This window comes from Peromyscus maniculatus, chromosome 1 (genome assembly GCF_049852395.1).
Source record: "Peromyscus maniculatus bairdii isolate BWxNUB_F1_BW_parent chromosome 1, HU_Pman_BW_mat_3.1, whole genome shotgun sequence".
NCBI lineage: Eukaryota > Metazoa > Chordata > Mammalia > Rodentia > Cricetidae > Peromyscus > Peromyscus maniculatus.
In genome coordinates this window covers 144,467,459-144,485,365 of record NC_134852.1, presented here as the reverse complement: position 1 = coordinate 144,485,365, position 17,907 = coordinate 144,467,459, and the positions used below count along the sequence as shown (strand labels likewise).

Below are 17,907 nucleotides of genomic sequence, written 5' to 3'. Positions count from 1 at the left end.
TGTCTGTCTGTCTGTCTGTCTGCCTCCTTCTCCTCTTTTCCACTCCTTCTCCCTCTGTATGTATTGTGTGTGTATGTGTGCACGTGCATAAGTGTGTGTGATTACATGTGTGTGTAGTATATGTGGATGTCCATGTGCAGTGTGTATGTATACACTTGTGCACATGGGTGCTCCTGCACTTGTGTGCACATCTGTATTAAGGCCAGAGGTGGACACTGGGTGTCTTTCACTATCACTTTCTACCTTCAGCTTAGAAACAGGGACTCTCATTGAGCCTAGAGCCCACTGATTGTCTAGAATGACAGCCAGTAAGCTGAGGGTGGAGGGAATCTGCCTATCTCCATCCATCCTTCACTGCCAATGCCAGGGTTACATATAGGTACAACCATATCCAGCTATTCCGTGAGTGCTGAGAATCCTAGTTCAGGCCCTTATGCTTGCCTGACAGGCACTTCACCACCCAAGGCATCTCCCAGTTCCTCTGTCTTACCCTGTACTCCCACACACTGGTTTTTCTAGTACACTGCCCCCCCACCCCAAGGACATCACATTAGTAAGTTTGTGATTCTGGACAGTCTAGAGTTTTTGTTACAAACCAAAAAACATCCTTCAAAGTCTATGGGGTCCAGGAGGGTGTTTACTGTTCTGCTTCTTCCTATTTACTCTAAATTTACTTGGCTTTAATTTAGGACTAGATAATATTAGATAAAAGATGGCCATCCTAGAAAGTAGGCAAACACAGATCCTGGTTTTTAATTATGATTTTGATTGTGTGCTGTGTTGTTAAAGCTTTAGATACTTCCTCTCTCATTTCAGGCATCTTAGCTATGTTTCTAACATTCTGGCAGAAAAAGACCATGACCCACATTTCTATGTGAACGACTTTGTAATTTGTGATGGAGTAAATCTGCAGCAGAAAATGGGTTCAGGCCAGAGGCTCTGCCTGAGTATGAAATGGGTCCCCAGGACAAAGTCACTGAAGTCTACACACATAGGATTCAGTTGCAGAGTTTCCACAGTGCCCACTGGTGGTGATTGGCAATCAAGAGCTGTCTTATGACACTTCTGTAGGATGATGTCATACAGGGTAATTAAACTTACAAGCCCTATGTACACTCTTCAAAGAAATAATAGAGGGGAGAGTTAACATGTCAACTATGAATTCTTATAGCCCAAGTAATTGATGCCTCTCTGCCATTTCTCTGCTTCCCTGGACTGGACACTGTTAATGCAACTCTTGATTGTATATATTGTGTATATATATACATATATATACATATATATACTTATTGTACTTATTGTACATCATTTTTCTTATATTGGTTATAACCTTCTTTTATCATTTTAGACAAAAAAAGGAGAAATGTAGTGATATATTGTGTACCCTAATAAACTTATCTGAGGATCAAAGGACAGAGCTAGCTACTAGATTAGACCTAGAGGCCAGACAGTAATGGCACACACCCTTAATCCTATCACTTGCGAGACAGAGATCTATCTGGATCTCTGTGAGTTCAAGGCCACACTGGAAACAGAGTCAGGCAGTGGTGGCACATGCCTTTAATCCCAGCACTTGAGATCTCATGCCTTTGCTTAGAAAGCACACACACCTTTAATCCCAGGAAGTGACAGCAGGGCACAGAAAGGTATATAAGGCCTGAGGAAACAGAAAAAAAAAAAAGGTAGCAGTTCAGGTGAGACCCTCAGGGGTGAGGACTCAGAGGCTTTCAGTCTGAGGATTCGTAGAAACAGGATAGGCTGAGGAGTTGGCAAGGTAAGGTTGGCTGTGGCTTGTTCTGCTTCTCTGATCTTTCAGCTTCCACCCCAATATCTGGCTCTGGGTGTTTTTTTTTTTAATTAATAAGACCTTTTAAACAGTTTTGAAATTAATACCAAAGAGTCAGGAGTTTATCTAAATGACCCGCAAGCATTGTCATCATCATCATCATTATCATCATCATCATCATCACTTGTTATTGTTGTGTAAACATGATTACATGTGAGTCTGCTTGTAGGTATGTGCACATGAGTGCAGGCACCCTTGGAGACCACAAGTCTCAGGTTCCCTGGGGCTGGAGTTGCAGGTAGTTATAAAATGCCTGACATGGATGCTGGGAACTGAACTCAGGTCCTCTGGAAGGGAAGTTGGTACCCTTAACTATTGGGGCATCTCTCCAGCCCCACATTTTTAGAATCTTAAAACAATGAGGTCCTGCATATGACTGTCCCCATGCCTTATCCCCACCTAGGATTGGTGGAGACCATTTAAGCCCCAGTCCATTTTTGGGTCTAATTAGTTTGGATGAAGGAGCTTTTCTGTGGCAATGTCTGTCATCTGTGTTCCGTCCTCACCACGTGCCAGGCACTGGGCTAGTCTGGGAGGGACGTCAGTTCAGTTCTGTGTCCCAGTGCAGTGTGGGAGAAACAAGCAAACAAAAATTGACCTAGACAAGGTAAGGTCCTGGGGCCAAATCCTGGTAGAACACAGGAGAAAAGTTCACTCAAAGGTGGGGGTTAAAGAGGGGCTCCCAGAGACCAAATGAGTAGGCAAAGCACATGTCCCTTTAATGGAATTCATCCCACTCAAACTATATAACTAAATTACTTAATGGTAAATGCAGGGAAGTGTAATTTCAATATTGATCCAAAAAAATCCATTTGGAGGTCATTTGTGTTTTGGTTCAATATCCAAACATTTTCAGAAATGCATATTTTATAAGAACTTTACTTACATCGTAACGTTTTACTGAGAATTCTAAATGACCATTTTCAGCTATGTGTGTCCAAAGGTTTTGAAATCAGAAAATACAGTGTTCAGATGGAAAGGGTGGGGTTCTGCTTGTCCCCTACCACACTGCATGAAGTCTCCACTCCAAGCCATGCCCCCCCCCCCAAGTCACATACACAGTCAGCTGCTAAAGGGCACAGCCAAGGAAAGGTCCTTCAGCACCCCATACTCAGTGTGTATGAACTGAGCTCACCAGTGCCTGTCACATCCTAGGTGGCCTCCCGATATCCCACCCCCAGCCATTATTAGTTCCTGTACTGGCCTCTCCTGAGTGTGACTCCTGGATATAATCGTGCTGGCCTAGTCCTTTGTATACTTACACTGGCCTCCTCTGCAGCCTTCCTGTTTCCTTCCTTCCCCTCAAAATTTTTTCCTTATCACTGTCAGAGTGGAGGAGCGTCCCAAAGCTGCCATCAGGCCAGGTCATCACTGTGTGTCATGTCTTCTGTTGTAGGGAACAAAAACAGTGGCATGTAGCAGCCTGCAAGATCCACTCACAACTGCCTATCTCAGCGCGTGTCTGCATAGAAACACATGCATAGAAACTGCATGCTCCACCACATTCATTAAACCCCAGACCCCCAGCCTGCTGTCTCTGTATTCTGTGCCTTTCAGTATGTGACCGCTCCCAGCTGGAATGTCCTCTGTATCTGCTTTTCTCCACATTTGTTCAAAGGTAACTGGTTCTTTCCCATCACCTTTCCCAGTCCTCCTGGATACCACCTGGGGCTAGCTGCAGGCTTGGAAGCAGTTCCCTGACCCCAGGCAGAGCTCTAGGGGTGTTTCATACAGCTGCGGCCATTCCAAATCTATTCTCCCCAGATGGGGAAGCCCATGCTCTGCCTTACCTCCAGGATCCATCACAATAATTAGCAGCTACATGAGAGCGTTATGTAGGTATCACTAATAATAGCAAAGAAAATGGGAACTAGCAACATCAGCTCCTGGCACAGTTAAGATGCATTTCATTGTCTGGTGTCCAGGGAAAGAGAATGCCTTGTTAGGTCAGCTAATCTAGTAAGCAGAGGAAAGGAATGTTCTCATGAAATTATGCATCCACCTTCTGCTCCCATTTGCCGATGGAAAGCCATCTAATTTGATTTTCCCTTTGGATAAAAGTACAAGATCGTTGCTGTCATATTTCCAATACCCCCATTGTCCATCTGCCCCTCTTGATTTTCTCCAGGGGCCTTTGACTTCCAGCCACTTTTAAATTAGATATGCATCGTAGAACACTTCGATCTAGCACCTGCTGGGTTTCATCAAATGTGCTAGGGAGGGAGGTGGGGATGTGAGTCACCCAGGAGGGAGAGGGTCCTGCACGTGAAGGGATGGAGCTGCTGTGCTGTTCTCAGACTGACTCTTGCTTCTGTGCATTTATTTATCCCTTATTCCACTCAGAACACGTTTCTCCACTGTTTCATATGGTCCCTGCCACATGTGCTCAGCAGGTATCACTGGACCAGCTTTGAAAGTCTGGTGGCACCGCAGGCACAAAAGCACTAACTGTGGAGCTCAGGAGTTAAAAGCATTTGTTGTTTCTGCAGAAGACCAGGATTCGGTTTCTAGCACCCACATGTTGCCTTACAACCATCCATCGCTCCACTTCCAGGGAATTTGATGGTGTCTTCTGACATTTGCAGGCATGCATGTGACATACAGACATACATGCAAGAAAACCATTCATACACATAAAATAAAAATAAACAGCCTCTTTTAACCCTATCAGCCACAGATTCCCCTGTCCTTCCCTCCTCCCACCCCTCTCCTCTGCCCTCCCTCCAGCTCCCCCCTCCCAATTCCCATCTCCTCTAGGGAAAAGACTCCCCTGGGGATTCAGCTCAACCTGGTAGATTCAGTCCAGGCAGGTCCAGTCCTCTCCTCCCAGGCTGAGCAAAGTGTCCCTGCATAGGCCCCAGGTTCCAAACAGCCAGCTCATGCACTAAGGACAGGTCCCAGTCCCACTGCCTGGGGGCCTCCCAAACAGTTCAGGTTAATCAACTGTCTCACTTATCCAGAGGGCCTGATCCAGTTGGGGGCTCCTCAGCTATTGGTTCACAGTTCATGTGTTTCCACTAGTTTGGCTCTTTGTCCCTGTGCTTTTTCCAATCTTGGTCTCAACAATTCTTGTTCATATGCTACCTGAACTCCCCTGTATCTCTGGGTTTCGGGAAGGTTTTGTTGTTGTTGGTGGTGGTGGTTTTATTTTGTTTTTTAAATCAAGATTAAAAACAGTGTCTAGAGCTGAGTTTGGTGACACATGTCTGTTCTCTCAGAAGCTGAACCAGGATCTGGAGTTGAAAGCCAGGCTGGCTCTCTCTCAAGAGACAGAAAACAAATAAATGAACAAAAACAATAGCAGATACCCCTCCAGCTAGCTACTGCAAAGGTTTGAGTGAGATGCCATGGGCAAAGCAGATGCCTGACTCAAAGGAAGTGTTCAACAGATGGAGAGCACTACAGAAATGCACAACTCATCAAAATGCAGAGTTGTGGGGCCCAGTCCAATGGACATGTCTACAAGATACTCCCAGACCTCAGGTTCCTCGTGTAGAACCTGACACGAGGTAGAACCTCTTGTGGAAGAGGGGGAGGACAGACTGTAAGAGCCAGAAAGGAGCAGGGAGTTTGCTGTGAGATTGTGTCTCCTAGTAACGTCAGAAGCTCTACCCTGAAGTCTCACCAACATGACTGCTCAATATGAGCTGAACAAGGATGACACCAATGAGCACGCCAAAGTGGGGGGGGGGGAGAACTGTGGCCTCAACCCTGTACACGTAACTGTAGGTGACTGAGAAAAGCTAGGAGCAGGAGAGGTGGTCCTCCCCTAGGAAGAGCATACCAGTCGTCCAATGCCAAACAACCAGCTCTGGTACATACAGGTAACATTATATGGAATGAACAGGTTGTATTTAGGAATATGTATGCATATACAAATACATATATGAATGCAATAACAACTAGTGAAAAACAGAGACCATGAATATGAAGGAGAGTGAGGTGAGTATACAGGAAGGTTTGGGGGACGGAAAGGGAAATGTTATCATTAAATTATAATCTCAAAAAATTTTTAAAAAGGAAGTGCTCAGCAAAATTTTACTAGCTTGGGAAGGAGAAGGCTGTGCGCTGTGTGGGCGGTCTGCACCATTGGGAACACAGTGGTGAATGAGTATCCCCTGTGGCTTACATTCTGGAGAGCAAAGAGAGGCAAAGTGTAAACACATAAAACAAACCAAAGAGGAATGCTATACAGGAAACCGGAGGGCTCTGCAGTGGGTAATGGTGAAGGGGCTGCTTCAGATTCCACATCAGAGGAGGCCCCCTGGGAAGACAGCATTTACACTAAGAAGGGTGGGAAGAAGTCAGCCACAGGACAAAGAACATTCCAGACTCAAGATATGGCAAGTGCAACGGGCCTTGGTGGAATGTTCTAGAACCATCCAGGGACAAGGAGGCCTGGGCAGCTGAAAAGAGATGAGAGCTTTGGGGTGGGCTATTGAGACTCCACTGTCACCAGAGAAGTCCTCTCAAATGTGTTTTTTAATACTCTGGAGGCAAACTAATCTCTAGGAGCTCAGGAGATGCCATGTGTGGTTGTCAGCTGGCTGTGGTTTAGATTTTGGTGCGCCCGTCTGAAACACTCATGAGTAAGTACATCATAGCAAGGACCCACTGGAATGGCCTAGCTGACTTAAAATAGGCATGCATGTTTCCTGAATGTATTGATAGCCATGTAAAACAGGGATATTGCCCTCCATTCTGAACTTGGCTGGAAGAACATTAAGGCAGTCTGAGTTTGGAAAAGTCCTCCTCTCCTCTATGACATGCCCAGCATCCCCACCTCTCTAAATTGAGGTACTTACCGGATGCTGGTGGCAAACTCAGAAGGAAGCAGCTGAAGCCAAAGGGGGACTTATTGGAGAGAAGAGATGCTACAGCACCCAAGCCCTTGGACATCCCTCCTCTTCCCTTCCTCACTGCAGGATAATGGGTTTGTCTGCTTCCAGCATCCCCTCCAAGTGGAGGCCAGGCTGGAGGCAGCTCTGCAGCTACAATGCTGAGTCTAGAAGTCCCAGCGCCCCACTTCCGGCAAAGGAGAACTGTGATTAGCTGGGCTTGGGTCACACAGTCATCTCTTGGCCTCTCCCCCTCCACGGCATCTCCCGTGACTCAGAATTTGAAACCACTCTGGACTCCACTGCCCCAACCAATGAAATCAGACTCTGTTTAGAGCCCTTTCTTGCCCTGTACAACCTGGCTTTGTAGAAGTAACCAACCGTCTTATTAAATAAGAAACACAGAAACAATGTAAAAGAGAGAGCCGAGAAGTCAGAGCTCAGAGCTAAAATCTCACCCTTCCTCCTGCTGTCCCAGCTTCGCGAAAAGAGACCTACTTCCTGTCGGTTCGTTTTTTTAAAGTATGTTGTTCTGCCTTCTCATTGGTTGTAAACCCAAACACATGACTGCCTCGTCACTGTCTGAATGTACAGCCCCCTAGGTCTTAAAGGCATATGTCTCCAATGCTGACTGTATCCCTGAACACACAGAGATCTTATGGGATTAAAGGCGTGTGCCACCACCGCCACACTCTTGCTATGGCTCTAATAGCTCTGACCCTGAACACACAGATATCTATGGGATTAAAGGCGTGTGCCACCACCGCCACACTCTTGCTATGGCTCTACTAGCTCTGACCCCCGGACAACTTTATTTATTAACATACAATCAAAATAATAATTCAGTACAATTAGATTACCACCACATGGCTTCCTGATTCCAGATCTTCAGGTAGCCTGTCGTGACCATGACCATCCTCCGCCTGGGAGTGCCTCCAACCCTACCCATTCTGATGCGCTTCAGCCTTCTCGCTTCATTGCCACAGAGTGGTGTCCAGCTCCCTCTGCAAGGCCTTCTTGATGCTCTACCTCCTGCGCATTGCTTCACCGGAATACAGCTCTCCTACTCTGAGACAGTCCCCTCTGTCACCCTACCAGGCTGTAGCGTCCTCACACGCAGAGACTGGTCTAATTATCTTTGTGACCCAGCAGCTAAAAACAGCACATAATAGGTACATAGGAAACCTTTCCTGCATTGCATGGAGCAGGATGAAATAGGGCACATAATCTCAGGCTGCAAAATCATTTAAAACCTACCTAGACAGTGCCCTGGCCTCAGTGAAGACTTGATACTTTTGTAGTTTTAGTTGAGACACAATGGGGCTCTCCTGAATTTAGCTTATCTTGGAAACTTGGGATTTCAGTATGTCCAAATCATGTTTTGTTCACACCTACATCACTTTTAACATTTCATCATTGTTTTAACCTCTCCTGAGACATTTCTATATTGATAGATAGGTTCTCTCACCTGTAAGGAAAACAACTATGGATCCCAAACTGGTTTCCCAGAAGTGACTTTGCTACTGATTCTAGTTTGTGGAGAAATGGGATATCTGGGGGTGGGTTTTCCCAACTTGGAAATCGGTCTGTACAACAGTATTTTAAAGTGTGGGATGTAGTGGGGTGGGTTGGTAATGGTGTGGGGAGGAGGGTGTGGTATGTGCGGGTGTATGATGGGGTGAGGGGGAGGTGTCCATCCAGGTACATTGTGAATGCTAAACTGTGCACCTGAGAGGAATGGAATCAGAGGAGTGAAGGGACCCCACAGGTACCACATGGGCAACTCTTCAAAACATGTGTTACAGACTGTTCCCTACTTGGATCCCCCCAACACCTGCCTGGAAACCTGAATAGGTGAAGCCCACTGGGCCTCACTGGGTTGTTTCATTCTCACCCCTGAGATGCTCACAGCAGGGGATCCATGCGGTGCCACACTCATGTTTTGATGTCACTTCTGTTTTCACAGGGGACTCATTGCTGACGGCTTCATGGAGACCCATTATCTGCAAGATGGTACTGACGTCTCCTTCACTCGAAATTACACGGTAATTCCCGCATGTTTGGGCCAAGAGGGTTCTGCACATGGAATCTGTGTTGACACTTGGTAGCTGTTTTTTGTTTGTTTGTTTGTTTGCTTGCTTGCTTGCTTGTTTTTTCTAAGCTAATCACATCCCCAGACCTTAATTTAGGCCCCAAGAATTCCCAGAGAAGCCAGGCTCACGCCTCAAATTTCAGTTCTCAGAAAGCTGAGGCAGGAAGATCACTGAGGTTAGAGTCTAGTCTAGGCTACAGAGTGGATTCCAGGACAGCCTGGCCTACAAAAGGTGACCTTCCCCCAAATAAAACCCCAAATAGCTTTTTTAGAAAGCCTTTTAGCCAGACGAGGTGACAATGACTTTTAACCCTAGCGCTTTGGTATGCAGATGCATACGAATCTCTGTGAGTTCAAGACCAGCCTGGTGTATATAGCCAGAGCTACATAGTGAGTCTATGCCTAAATGAGAAATTGGAAGAGAAGGAGGAGGAAAGGAAAGAAAAAGAGGAAAAGGGGGAGGAAAGAGGGGGAGAAGAGGAGGAGGAGGTTGTTTTTATTCATCAGAAAGCTTGACCAGGGTTGGAGGTGGATTAGAAAGCCATCCTGAAAGGCCGAGTTTTGCTGTGTTACACTTTGCAGCTCTGTAAAGAAATGTAAAGGAAAAGTGACTTGCTGAACCCACCTTAAAGGGGTGCGTAATGTGCCCCTCTGCTGAGCTGCCACAACATGACCTTTGTCATCTTCTTGTCAGCGTTTGACTGTTGGAACTTTTAAAATAGTGTGTGTGTGTGTGTGTGTGTGTGTGTGTGTGTGTGTGTGTGTGTGTGTGTGTACATGTGGTAGTCAGGGGACAATTTGTGGTAATCAGTTCCATTCTATCATTTGGTCCTGGGGGTTGAACCCATGCTATCAGGCTTGGCAGAAAGCATCTTTACCCAACTGAGCCACCTCAGGAGACTGATACTTGAGCTTTTCTGCGTGGCTCTGACCCATGTCCATTGTGCGCCCCTTTGGCACATCCTTGTGTGTAGATTCCATGGGATTCCAAGAGCAGAGGACAAATATAATGTCCTTTGAAGGAAGAATAGGTTTCCAGGTATAAAGAACTATGTGCGTGTGAGTTTGTTTTTTAAAAGCAGGCTAGCAGAGTATCCCTTATTCGTAGGACCCCTTCATTCTCGGTGTTAGGCCCCCAGCATGCCCCTCATACCAGCTTTGGGACTTGGCACTTGGGACTGGATGCTTCATGATCTGGGAACATAGTTCTACCACAGCTCTCTCAACCCTGAGAAAACACATAGAAATCCAAAACAAGATATAAGCACCTCCAAGTTAGTGTAAAAAAAAAATTCAAGCTTAAAGGTGATTCAGAAAAATCAGTCCAAGGGACATTAGCTGGGTGTAGTGGCTCCCACCTGTAATCCAAGCATGTGGGACACAAGAGAATGACAGCAACTCTAAGGCCAGCCTGGGCTATATAGTGAGTTCCAGGCTAGCCCAGGCTATAGTGAGACCCTCTCTAAAATTAACAAAATGGTATGTGGGAGTGAGGATGGCTAGAGCTTTAGCTACTAAGTTTGGGTCATATGATCCATAGTGGGGAGGGAGAGAGAGAGGATGAATGAATATATATATATATATATATATATATATATATATATATATATATAACTGGATATAAATGAAGATGAAAATGAGTATAAAAGCAGGTGCTAGAGGCAGAGAAGAGAGAATTGGATGTCTGCAATTAGGATCTCCTAAGAATTGGCTCACCTGGACAGCTTCTTGTGCAGAAGACAGCAGAACTCTCCCAGTCCTAAGGAAGCAGGAAAGAATTGTCTGCCATGTGTCATGAATTGAAAGATTTCACACACACACACACACACACACACACACACACACACACACACACACACACACACGAAAAGAAAGACTGAACCCCAAGCAGTCTTTCACATGTGTTACATGCATTGGAGATGCGTTGGCCCCTATCCAGATTCTGAATATCATCGTAAGGCTGGGATTCCCAGTCAAGACATTGACCTCAAAGCTACTCCCAAACCAGGGAAGTCTGCGTGAGGCCAGGCTGGATCCCGTGCTACAGTGTTCCACAGGGAAGTTTCTACAGCCCAGATGTATGAGATGGCCATGCAAAGAGAAGAGAGTGTAAAATGCTCCCCAAGGCAAAAATCACAAGCCAGACAGTGAACATAGGCACTGCCTTGGAGACCCCTGGACCTTAGAAAGTGAGAGAAAAAAGTTATCCCTTCCCAAAACAGAGATGGAAGAAAAGCCAGAGGAGAAAAAGCAAAGAAGAAAAGGGATCTAAGGGAAATTGCAGTGAGATCCATTTTCCGGGAAGAAGCAGTGATCAGAGTGTAATGGTGGATTCCCAGGTGGAAGAAAGATAGGAATCTTGACAAAAACCCACCAGTCCCTGGAGAAAGAACAGAAGCATCCCAGGGTGACTTACAGAGAACCTGCAGAATGTCAAAGAGGATGTCTTAAAACGGCCTGAGACAACGGAGTTTATAAATAAGGACAACTGAACCATCAGCAGATTTCTCATCGGTGATAGTGGAGTGGAAACTGGGGGGAGAGGGGCAGTAACCGTCACCCTCGATTCTGTGCTGAAATGACTTCACAGAGCTAAGAACGCAACACCCATGCTGATACAATGACAGGAGAACTTACCACTGCAGCCTCCCACAGGCTACCCAGGCAAGACTGACCTGGCACAGAAGAGCTCAGCGAGAAGGACATTGAATGCAAGGGTAGGATGTCAGAGGCAACAGCAAGCAAAACAGTTGCACCAAGTCAATCTACTTAAAATAACCGTTGTAGCAGGAGTGACTGTGTTTGGGTGTTCTCAGACAAGACAGAGAAATAGACTTGAAACAGTTTAAGAGTTTGTCTTGCACTAAAAATAATAGGCCTGCTGATTAACTTGGATAAGTAAAATATGAGGCACCTGACCGTTTTCAGAATAAACATCTAAAGAACAGAAAAACAGAATGTATGCTTCCAAATAAGAGACTATGCATGGAAATCTTATTTCAACCCAGTACAGGGCAGAATTAAGGGTAAGGATTGAAAAAGAAAGAGGGTAAAGATAAAACAGAAAAGGAAAAAGATCAAAATAACACATGGATCTCACTGTACTGTGTGTAAATAGGTTGAATAAACTTGTCAAGACCGGTACCCCCACATATAAAATGGAAAGAGAGCAAGAATGGGTAGATAACGCTCAATCAATTAATCAATCAATAAGTAAAGCTGCTGCAGTTGTACTGACATCAGACAAGCTAGTGAAGTGGAAAGAGAGGGAGGGAGGGAGGAGGGAGGGAGAGATATCAGTGACTGAGTGGTCATTATATAATGATAAAAGGAACATGTCGAATGGGTGGTGAGAGCCTATGGGATAGCTCAGTTGAGTAAAGGCCTTTGTGGCCAAGACTAATGACTTCATTTTGATCCATAGATGCCACATGGTAGGAGTTGAGAACTGATTCCCTTGGTCTGACCTCTGGCCTCTACATACATGTGGTACATGCATGCATACATGCACATGCACACACACACACCACACATACACACACACACACACACACACCACACATGTGCACACATACATCATACACATATCACATGTGCACAAACACACAAATATTAAAAAGCAAAAGGCTGTTGAGAAAATGTGCAACTGCTCATTTTCAAACAGGGCATTCTCAAAATATATAAAATTCTTTTTAAAAGACTAACTTTTAAACCTGCAGATTTGCCTACAGTTAATGCTTAGGCCCAACTCCTAATCACAGGGTTTCTTAAAAATCTAAAAATATCTATTCAAAATATCCAAAACACTTCTTTTTGCTTTTTAGTTTGATCATTTAAAAACAACCCCACAAACCAACATAACCTTAAACTTCACAGTTTCTCCAAAATGAAGTTGGCAGGACTCAATTCATCAAGCAAGACACCGAACATCTCTTTGATCACACACAGCCCGGGGGATTTGGAAAATGAGCAGACACTAATGAAAACACACAAAAAATATTGAGAAAGGGGACCAGTTTAACCAAAATCTGTCCATTTGAAAAATATAATAAAACATTAACAAAATGAATGAGAAAAAACATTGAAGATATACCTTTTATACAGAGACAATTTCAATCACAGTAAAGCTGTGAATAATTCTGACCATGATCTTTAAAATGCAGATTCTTGGGAGCTGGAGAGGTGGCTCAGTGGCTAAGACTGGTTGTTGCTCTTGCAGAGGAACCAGGTTCTATTCCTGTTACCCATACAATGCCTAACAACCATCTGTAATGCCAGTTCCAGGGGGCTCTGATGCCCCCTTCTGGCCTCTAGGCATTACATGCATGGTGTGCACAGACCCACCTACAAGCAAAATACCCACTCACAAAAAAATTTAAAAGAATGAAAAATGCAAATTATTAGCATTTGTTAAGGGAAAAGAAAATTTTAAATATATGCAGAAATCAAATCAAGAATGGTACTATTATGGCTGGCCATAGTGGTACATGTCAGTAATCCCAGCATTTAAGAGGTGGTAGCAGGAGGAGAGGGTTCTAGACCAGCCTAGGCCACATAGAATCCAGCCTGGGTATATGAGACCCTGTCTCAAAACAACCAAAACAAAATTATAGTGTTTTTAAAGTCTAGCCACAAAAGTGGCATCAGGCACAAATGATTTTGACAAGTAAATTCTGCCGTTCCTATAAGGGATAAATGGTCCTGAGAATATTAGACAATGTGGACAAGAAGAAGTGTTACCAAAATATAAAAAAAGGCACTTATGAAGTGGGTCTCATAGGCTAGTGTTGATTAGGAACACTGTTGTAAATATCCTAATTAAGTTATCTCTAAATCCTACCTAGCACACAGTTTTCAAGCTCCTTTTGAGGAATGCAAGAATAGCTCAATATTTATAACTCTAACAGTATAGTTTATTACCTTCATAGCTTCAGATTAAGAGTACTATATTTCTCTCCTCCTGTAATCTCCACTCTTTCTATTAATAAGGTTGTAATGGCTTGAATGGATGGGAATGTTTCTGATAGTCCTCGCTGCTCCAATAGAACCTCCCATGGCCTCTTGTGTGTAGCAGTTTTCAAGAAATGACTCATCTGATCAACACAGTGTCTCTATCCACAAGTCATTAATCCGCCAATTCATTGGCTTGGGGTTGAATACTATTGAATAAAATACATTCATCAACACATAAGCACTACTATAGTTTAACCATCAGAATTAGATTAAATCATGCTAGCAAGTTTTATTTACCAGCTTTACCTCCACAAATTAGACTAAAAAGTTGGGGCATTTAAAAATAAAAAACACATACAAATGAGACTTTGAATATATTTATTACAATAAAGGGTATTATAGATTACTATTTAACATTAACTTTGGAAGCCTGGTTCAATAAAGGAGGGATATTTGATATGTCTTCACAAATGGGTAAAGACCAGCAGGGATATGTGAACCCTTTAATAATAAAGGCTTGTGGATTTGGGCATTGAAAGTTTGGGAGTCACAGAAGATGCTCATTATGGTCCAGGTCTATGCCTTCCAAAGGGACTCGAAGACCAAGTGAGAAATACTGGTAGATAGAAAACAAGAACTGTTCAGGGCAGGGGTTGCTGTTGATGGAGGTTTTCTTGGTAGAAACCGGCATGTAATGGCCAAAAGGACAGATAATGGAGGAGCCAGAGGATATCCGGTTAGGAGTATTTTGGCCAATGGGGCTTTCCGTCCCACTTGGTCACAGACAGACAATGGGGTCCTCCCTGGCACCACTAAGAGCAGTTACTGGTGAGAAAGAAGAGGCAGAGAGAACAACAAGCCTCAAGTTTGTCTACGTTGGATCTGAATGGGGCAGGAGGCACAGGAGTCAGTAGATAGTTGAACATAGTTTTGTACAACAGGAAAAAGATCAGAGGCACAACCTGAGGGCTAGCCTCATATAAAAGCCTGGTGCTTGAGTTTGCAGTGAGCTGGCTAAGTCTACCATCTATATGTCAGTCCGTATGTCCATCTTATTTAAAATACGTTTCAGACATACCCCCTGAGCTATTTCCGCAATATAAACTGTGATCCCAAAAGAGAAACGGCAAAGAAGGAGCCTAAAAAGGCTGTGCCTCCAACCTCACGATGATAAAGGATGCTCTTCTAATGTACTGTTCTAGAACATGTACGATGTGTATCCAGTTATAGCTTTATGCTCTGTTTCCATCTCCTTTATTAATCCCCCACACAGAGAGACACACACACTAGGAAGGAGGAGTAGGTAAGAGTAAGAAAAACATACAAATTTGGGACCATGTTCTAAAGGGTCCAACAGCTGCCAGTTCCTGTTTGGACTTGGATGGCAAAGATAAAGGCCCCAAATCCAGACCTCGTAGAAAATAGTTCAGATGGAAGGTTCCAGAACTTTAATAGCCATTACCTCCATGGGCTCTGTGCTTCTTTGCATTTTTGTTGGTGTGTTTGCTCCTTTCCTTCTCACTTTCCCAGGTGATGGGGTGGAAAGGTCCTTCCCCAGGATGAGTCCAAAGGCTGGAAAGGGATGGGTGTGTAGAAATTCCTAGATGCTTCACTTCTGCCCAGACCAGTGCCCCTCCATAATAGACCGCCTCTTTCAAAAGCTGGTACTGCCGCCGTCAGTTTAATCTTCAGCTGACTGGATGAATCTCCCTTTAGCAGGTGAAGCAACTAAAAGCGGGTGACCCCTTTCTCTCAGGCCTCTAGAAACAACAGTGCTTTCATTTTCCTAACTAGGAAAGAAGGCTATCTCCCCTCTCGCCCGTGGGTCGCCTTCCCGGGTTCCATTATGCACTCGTTACATCTCTCAATACCATGACCAAATGCCTGACAAGAGACCAAGAAATACTGGCTTGGCTCATGGTTTGCAGTTACAGTCCACCATGGCCCAAAGACAACAGCACTGGGAATGTGATGGGAGCTTGTGACTAAAACCTTTCACCTCTGTACACCTTTGCAGAACAGGAAGCAGAGGGAGAGATCCCGCAGCAGTGTCCCTGCCCCACCCCCACCCCCACCCCCAGCCCTGCCCCGCCCGCCCTGCCCCGCGGTAGCCTCTAAGACCCACCCCCTAGTGACTCACTTCCTCCTACTGGGCTCCACCTCCTAAAGGTTCCACAGCCCTCTGTGGGGGTGAAGAGGGTGGCTGGGGTGGCAGGGGAAGCATCACCAGCTGGGGTACCAAATGTTCAAGCGTGTGTGGTGAAGAGTTCCATTCAAATGGTAGTGCTCTGATCATGCCAGCCAAAGCATGCTATGGCCACGCTATGGCAAAGACACAAAGCCAAAGAGTTGGTTCCCTGCATAGAGCCCCAGCCTGGCCGCTGGGCCTTATATGGTCATTGGTGAGGAGTCAGATGCAGCCTGAGGAGTTTGACTCTTGTTGACTCAGATGGGAAAACAAAGGGAAATTCGCTGACTTGTCTCCTTGCCCCTTATAATCAGCCCCCAGTGGGTCAGCCTGGATTGAAACTTGTATGCGGAGTGAGAACCACTTGGCTGGGGCACTTATGTTGTTTTTAATATAACAACAATTAGGGTAAGCTGCTTGACTCGGAGCAGTGGCTGAGTTTAACTCTGGAATCAATCTCCTATGTCTCCTCTCCACGATGAAGTATTTGACTTTGTTCTTTGCTGGCTACATCTAAGGAAGAATTATCTTTTATACTGTCACTTCTAATAAGGCCTGTGGGTGACCATAGGCATGCCATGTGGGCTATTCACATTCCCTCGGAAGCCCTGGGGAGACTCGAGTAGCCGGCCAAGGCTCCCAGTGCCTGCAGTGTTCGGTAGAAATGCATCTGTCTGTTGCACACATGTTGACTGGCCAACTGCTGGAGCCCCACACTGTGCCCACCACTGAGAATACAGCAGGGATTAAATACAGGTGAGGAGACCCACAGGAAAGAAAGATGGAGACAGGCATGGGTCCAACCATATCTGTGCAGAGTGCACTGAAGGAAAAGCCAAGAGGGCTTGATCTGGTCTGAGGGCTCAGGGAAAGCTGCATGGAGGAGGAAAGAGCATGTGGACCAAAGTTTGACGCTGGAGGAGGCATATACCCAGGGCACTGTCACAGAGTTTACCCAGGGATGGGACATGTGCTAAAGGTGACCAAGGTCAGAGTGACTTGGAGACCAAAGTTATAATAGAAGAATGTTGGGAGCCATTGAAATGTCCCTTTGAGGGTGTCATGGGCATGTTGGGGGCTCTGAGGGCATGAGAGGGGCTACGGCTGGACAAGGCAAGTGGTCCTTCTGGATGAGCTGCAAGTCAGGTAGACAGTTTCTGCTGTAAAGGCCAAGCATATAGAGATGGAGAGAAGGCAGGACATCCAAACATTTATATGAGGTCTACTCAAAAAAGATCCATGTGTCAACTGTGTTCTCAATGGGGGAAAAACTGTAGAAGTCTTTGCTGAGAAACATTGGGTAGGGCCAGCCAATGTTAGCTTAGGATGGACCATCAAGGAAGTGATGAAATGCAATATCTCGATCAAAAGCAGTGTTTGGGAGGCACCCTATCCATTTCCATGGCAACTGCTTTCTGTGAAACATGAGTGGAGTCCTCAACATTTGGTTTGGATTAGTATATTGGGTCAATGGGACATGGGGGAATCATCCATAATCCACTGTAGCTAGAGGGCATCTGAGAAGCTAGGATGAGGCTGCAGGAGAGAAGAAAGTCAGAGAATGTCCACAGGTCCTACATGCACCAGAGTGAACAAACACATCATCCCATTATAGAGACAGTCAGGTATACATCATCTTCCACACCCTGCACTCCATGCATGGCTATCTCCCGACAGTTCCAGTTGCCCTTATCTCTGGCAGCTATCTGTTCTCTCCCCAGTGGCAGTCTTTAGAACTAACCTATCCCCCAGTTTTGTCAACAAAGTGCAACCCCAGAAATGAAGAATACAGAGTGAGGTGGCAGAAGCATCTCTAGAGGAGCCCCGAGTATGTGGCTGTGAGGCCCATCCTAGCCTAGCTCCAGGAGGTCTCAGCATGCTGCTGATGTTGCAGAATGGAAGAGGACACGGCCCTTTCCTGGGGAAATATACAGGCTGTGCACAAGTGACAAAATATGCCTAGGACAAGGGCATTGTATGCTTACCAATG

At 45.3% G+C, this 17,907-nt stretch overlaps 1 protein-coding gene across 1 annotated transcript in view; it reads left to right on the top strand.

Annotated features, from left to right (window-relative positions):
* Positions 1 to 17,907, top strand: part of Adam12 (ADAM metallopeptidase domain 12) — a 317,008-nt gene that overhangs the window by 188,339 nt on the left and 110,762 nt on the right. Inside the window, exon 4 of the mRNA XM_042285092.2 lies at positions 8,651 to 8,729. Coding sequence (XP_042141026.2) covers positions 8,651 to 8,729 — 79 coding nt within the window. The remainder of the gene's footprint in view (positions 1 to 8,650; positions 8,730 to 17,907) is intronic.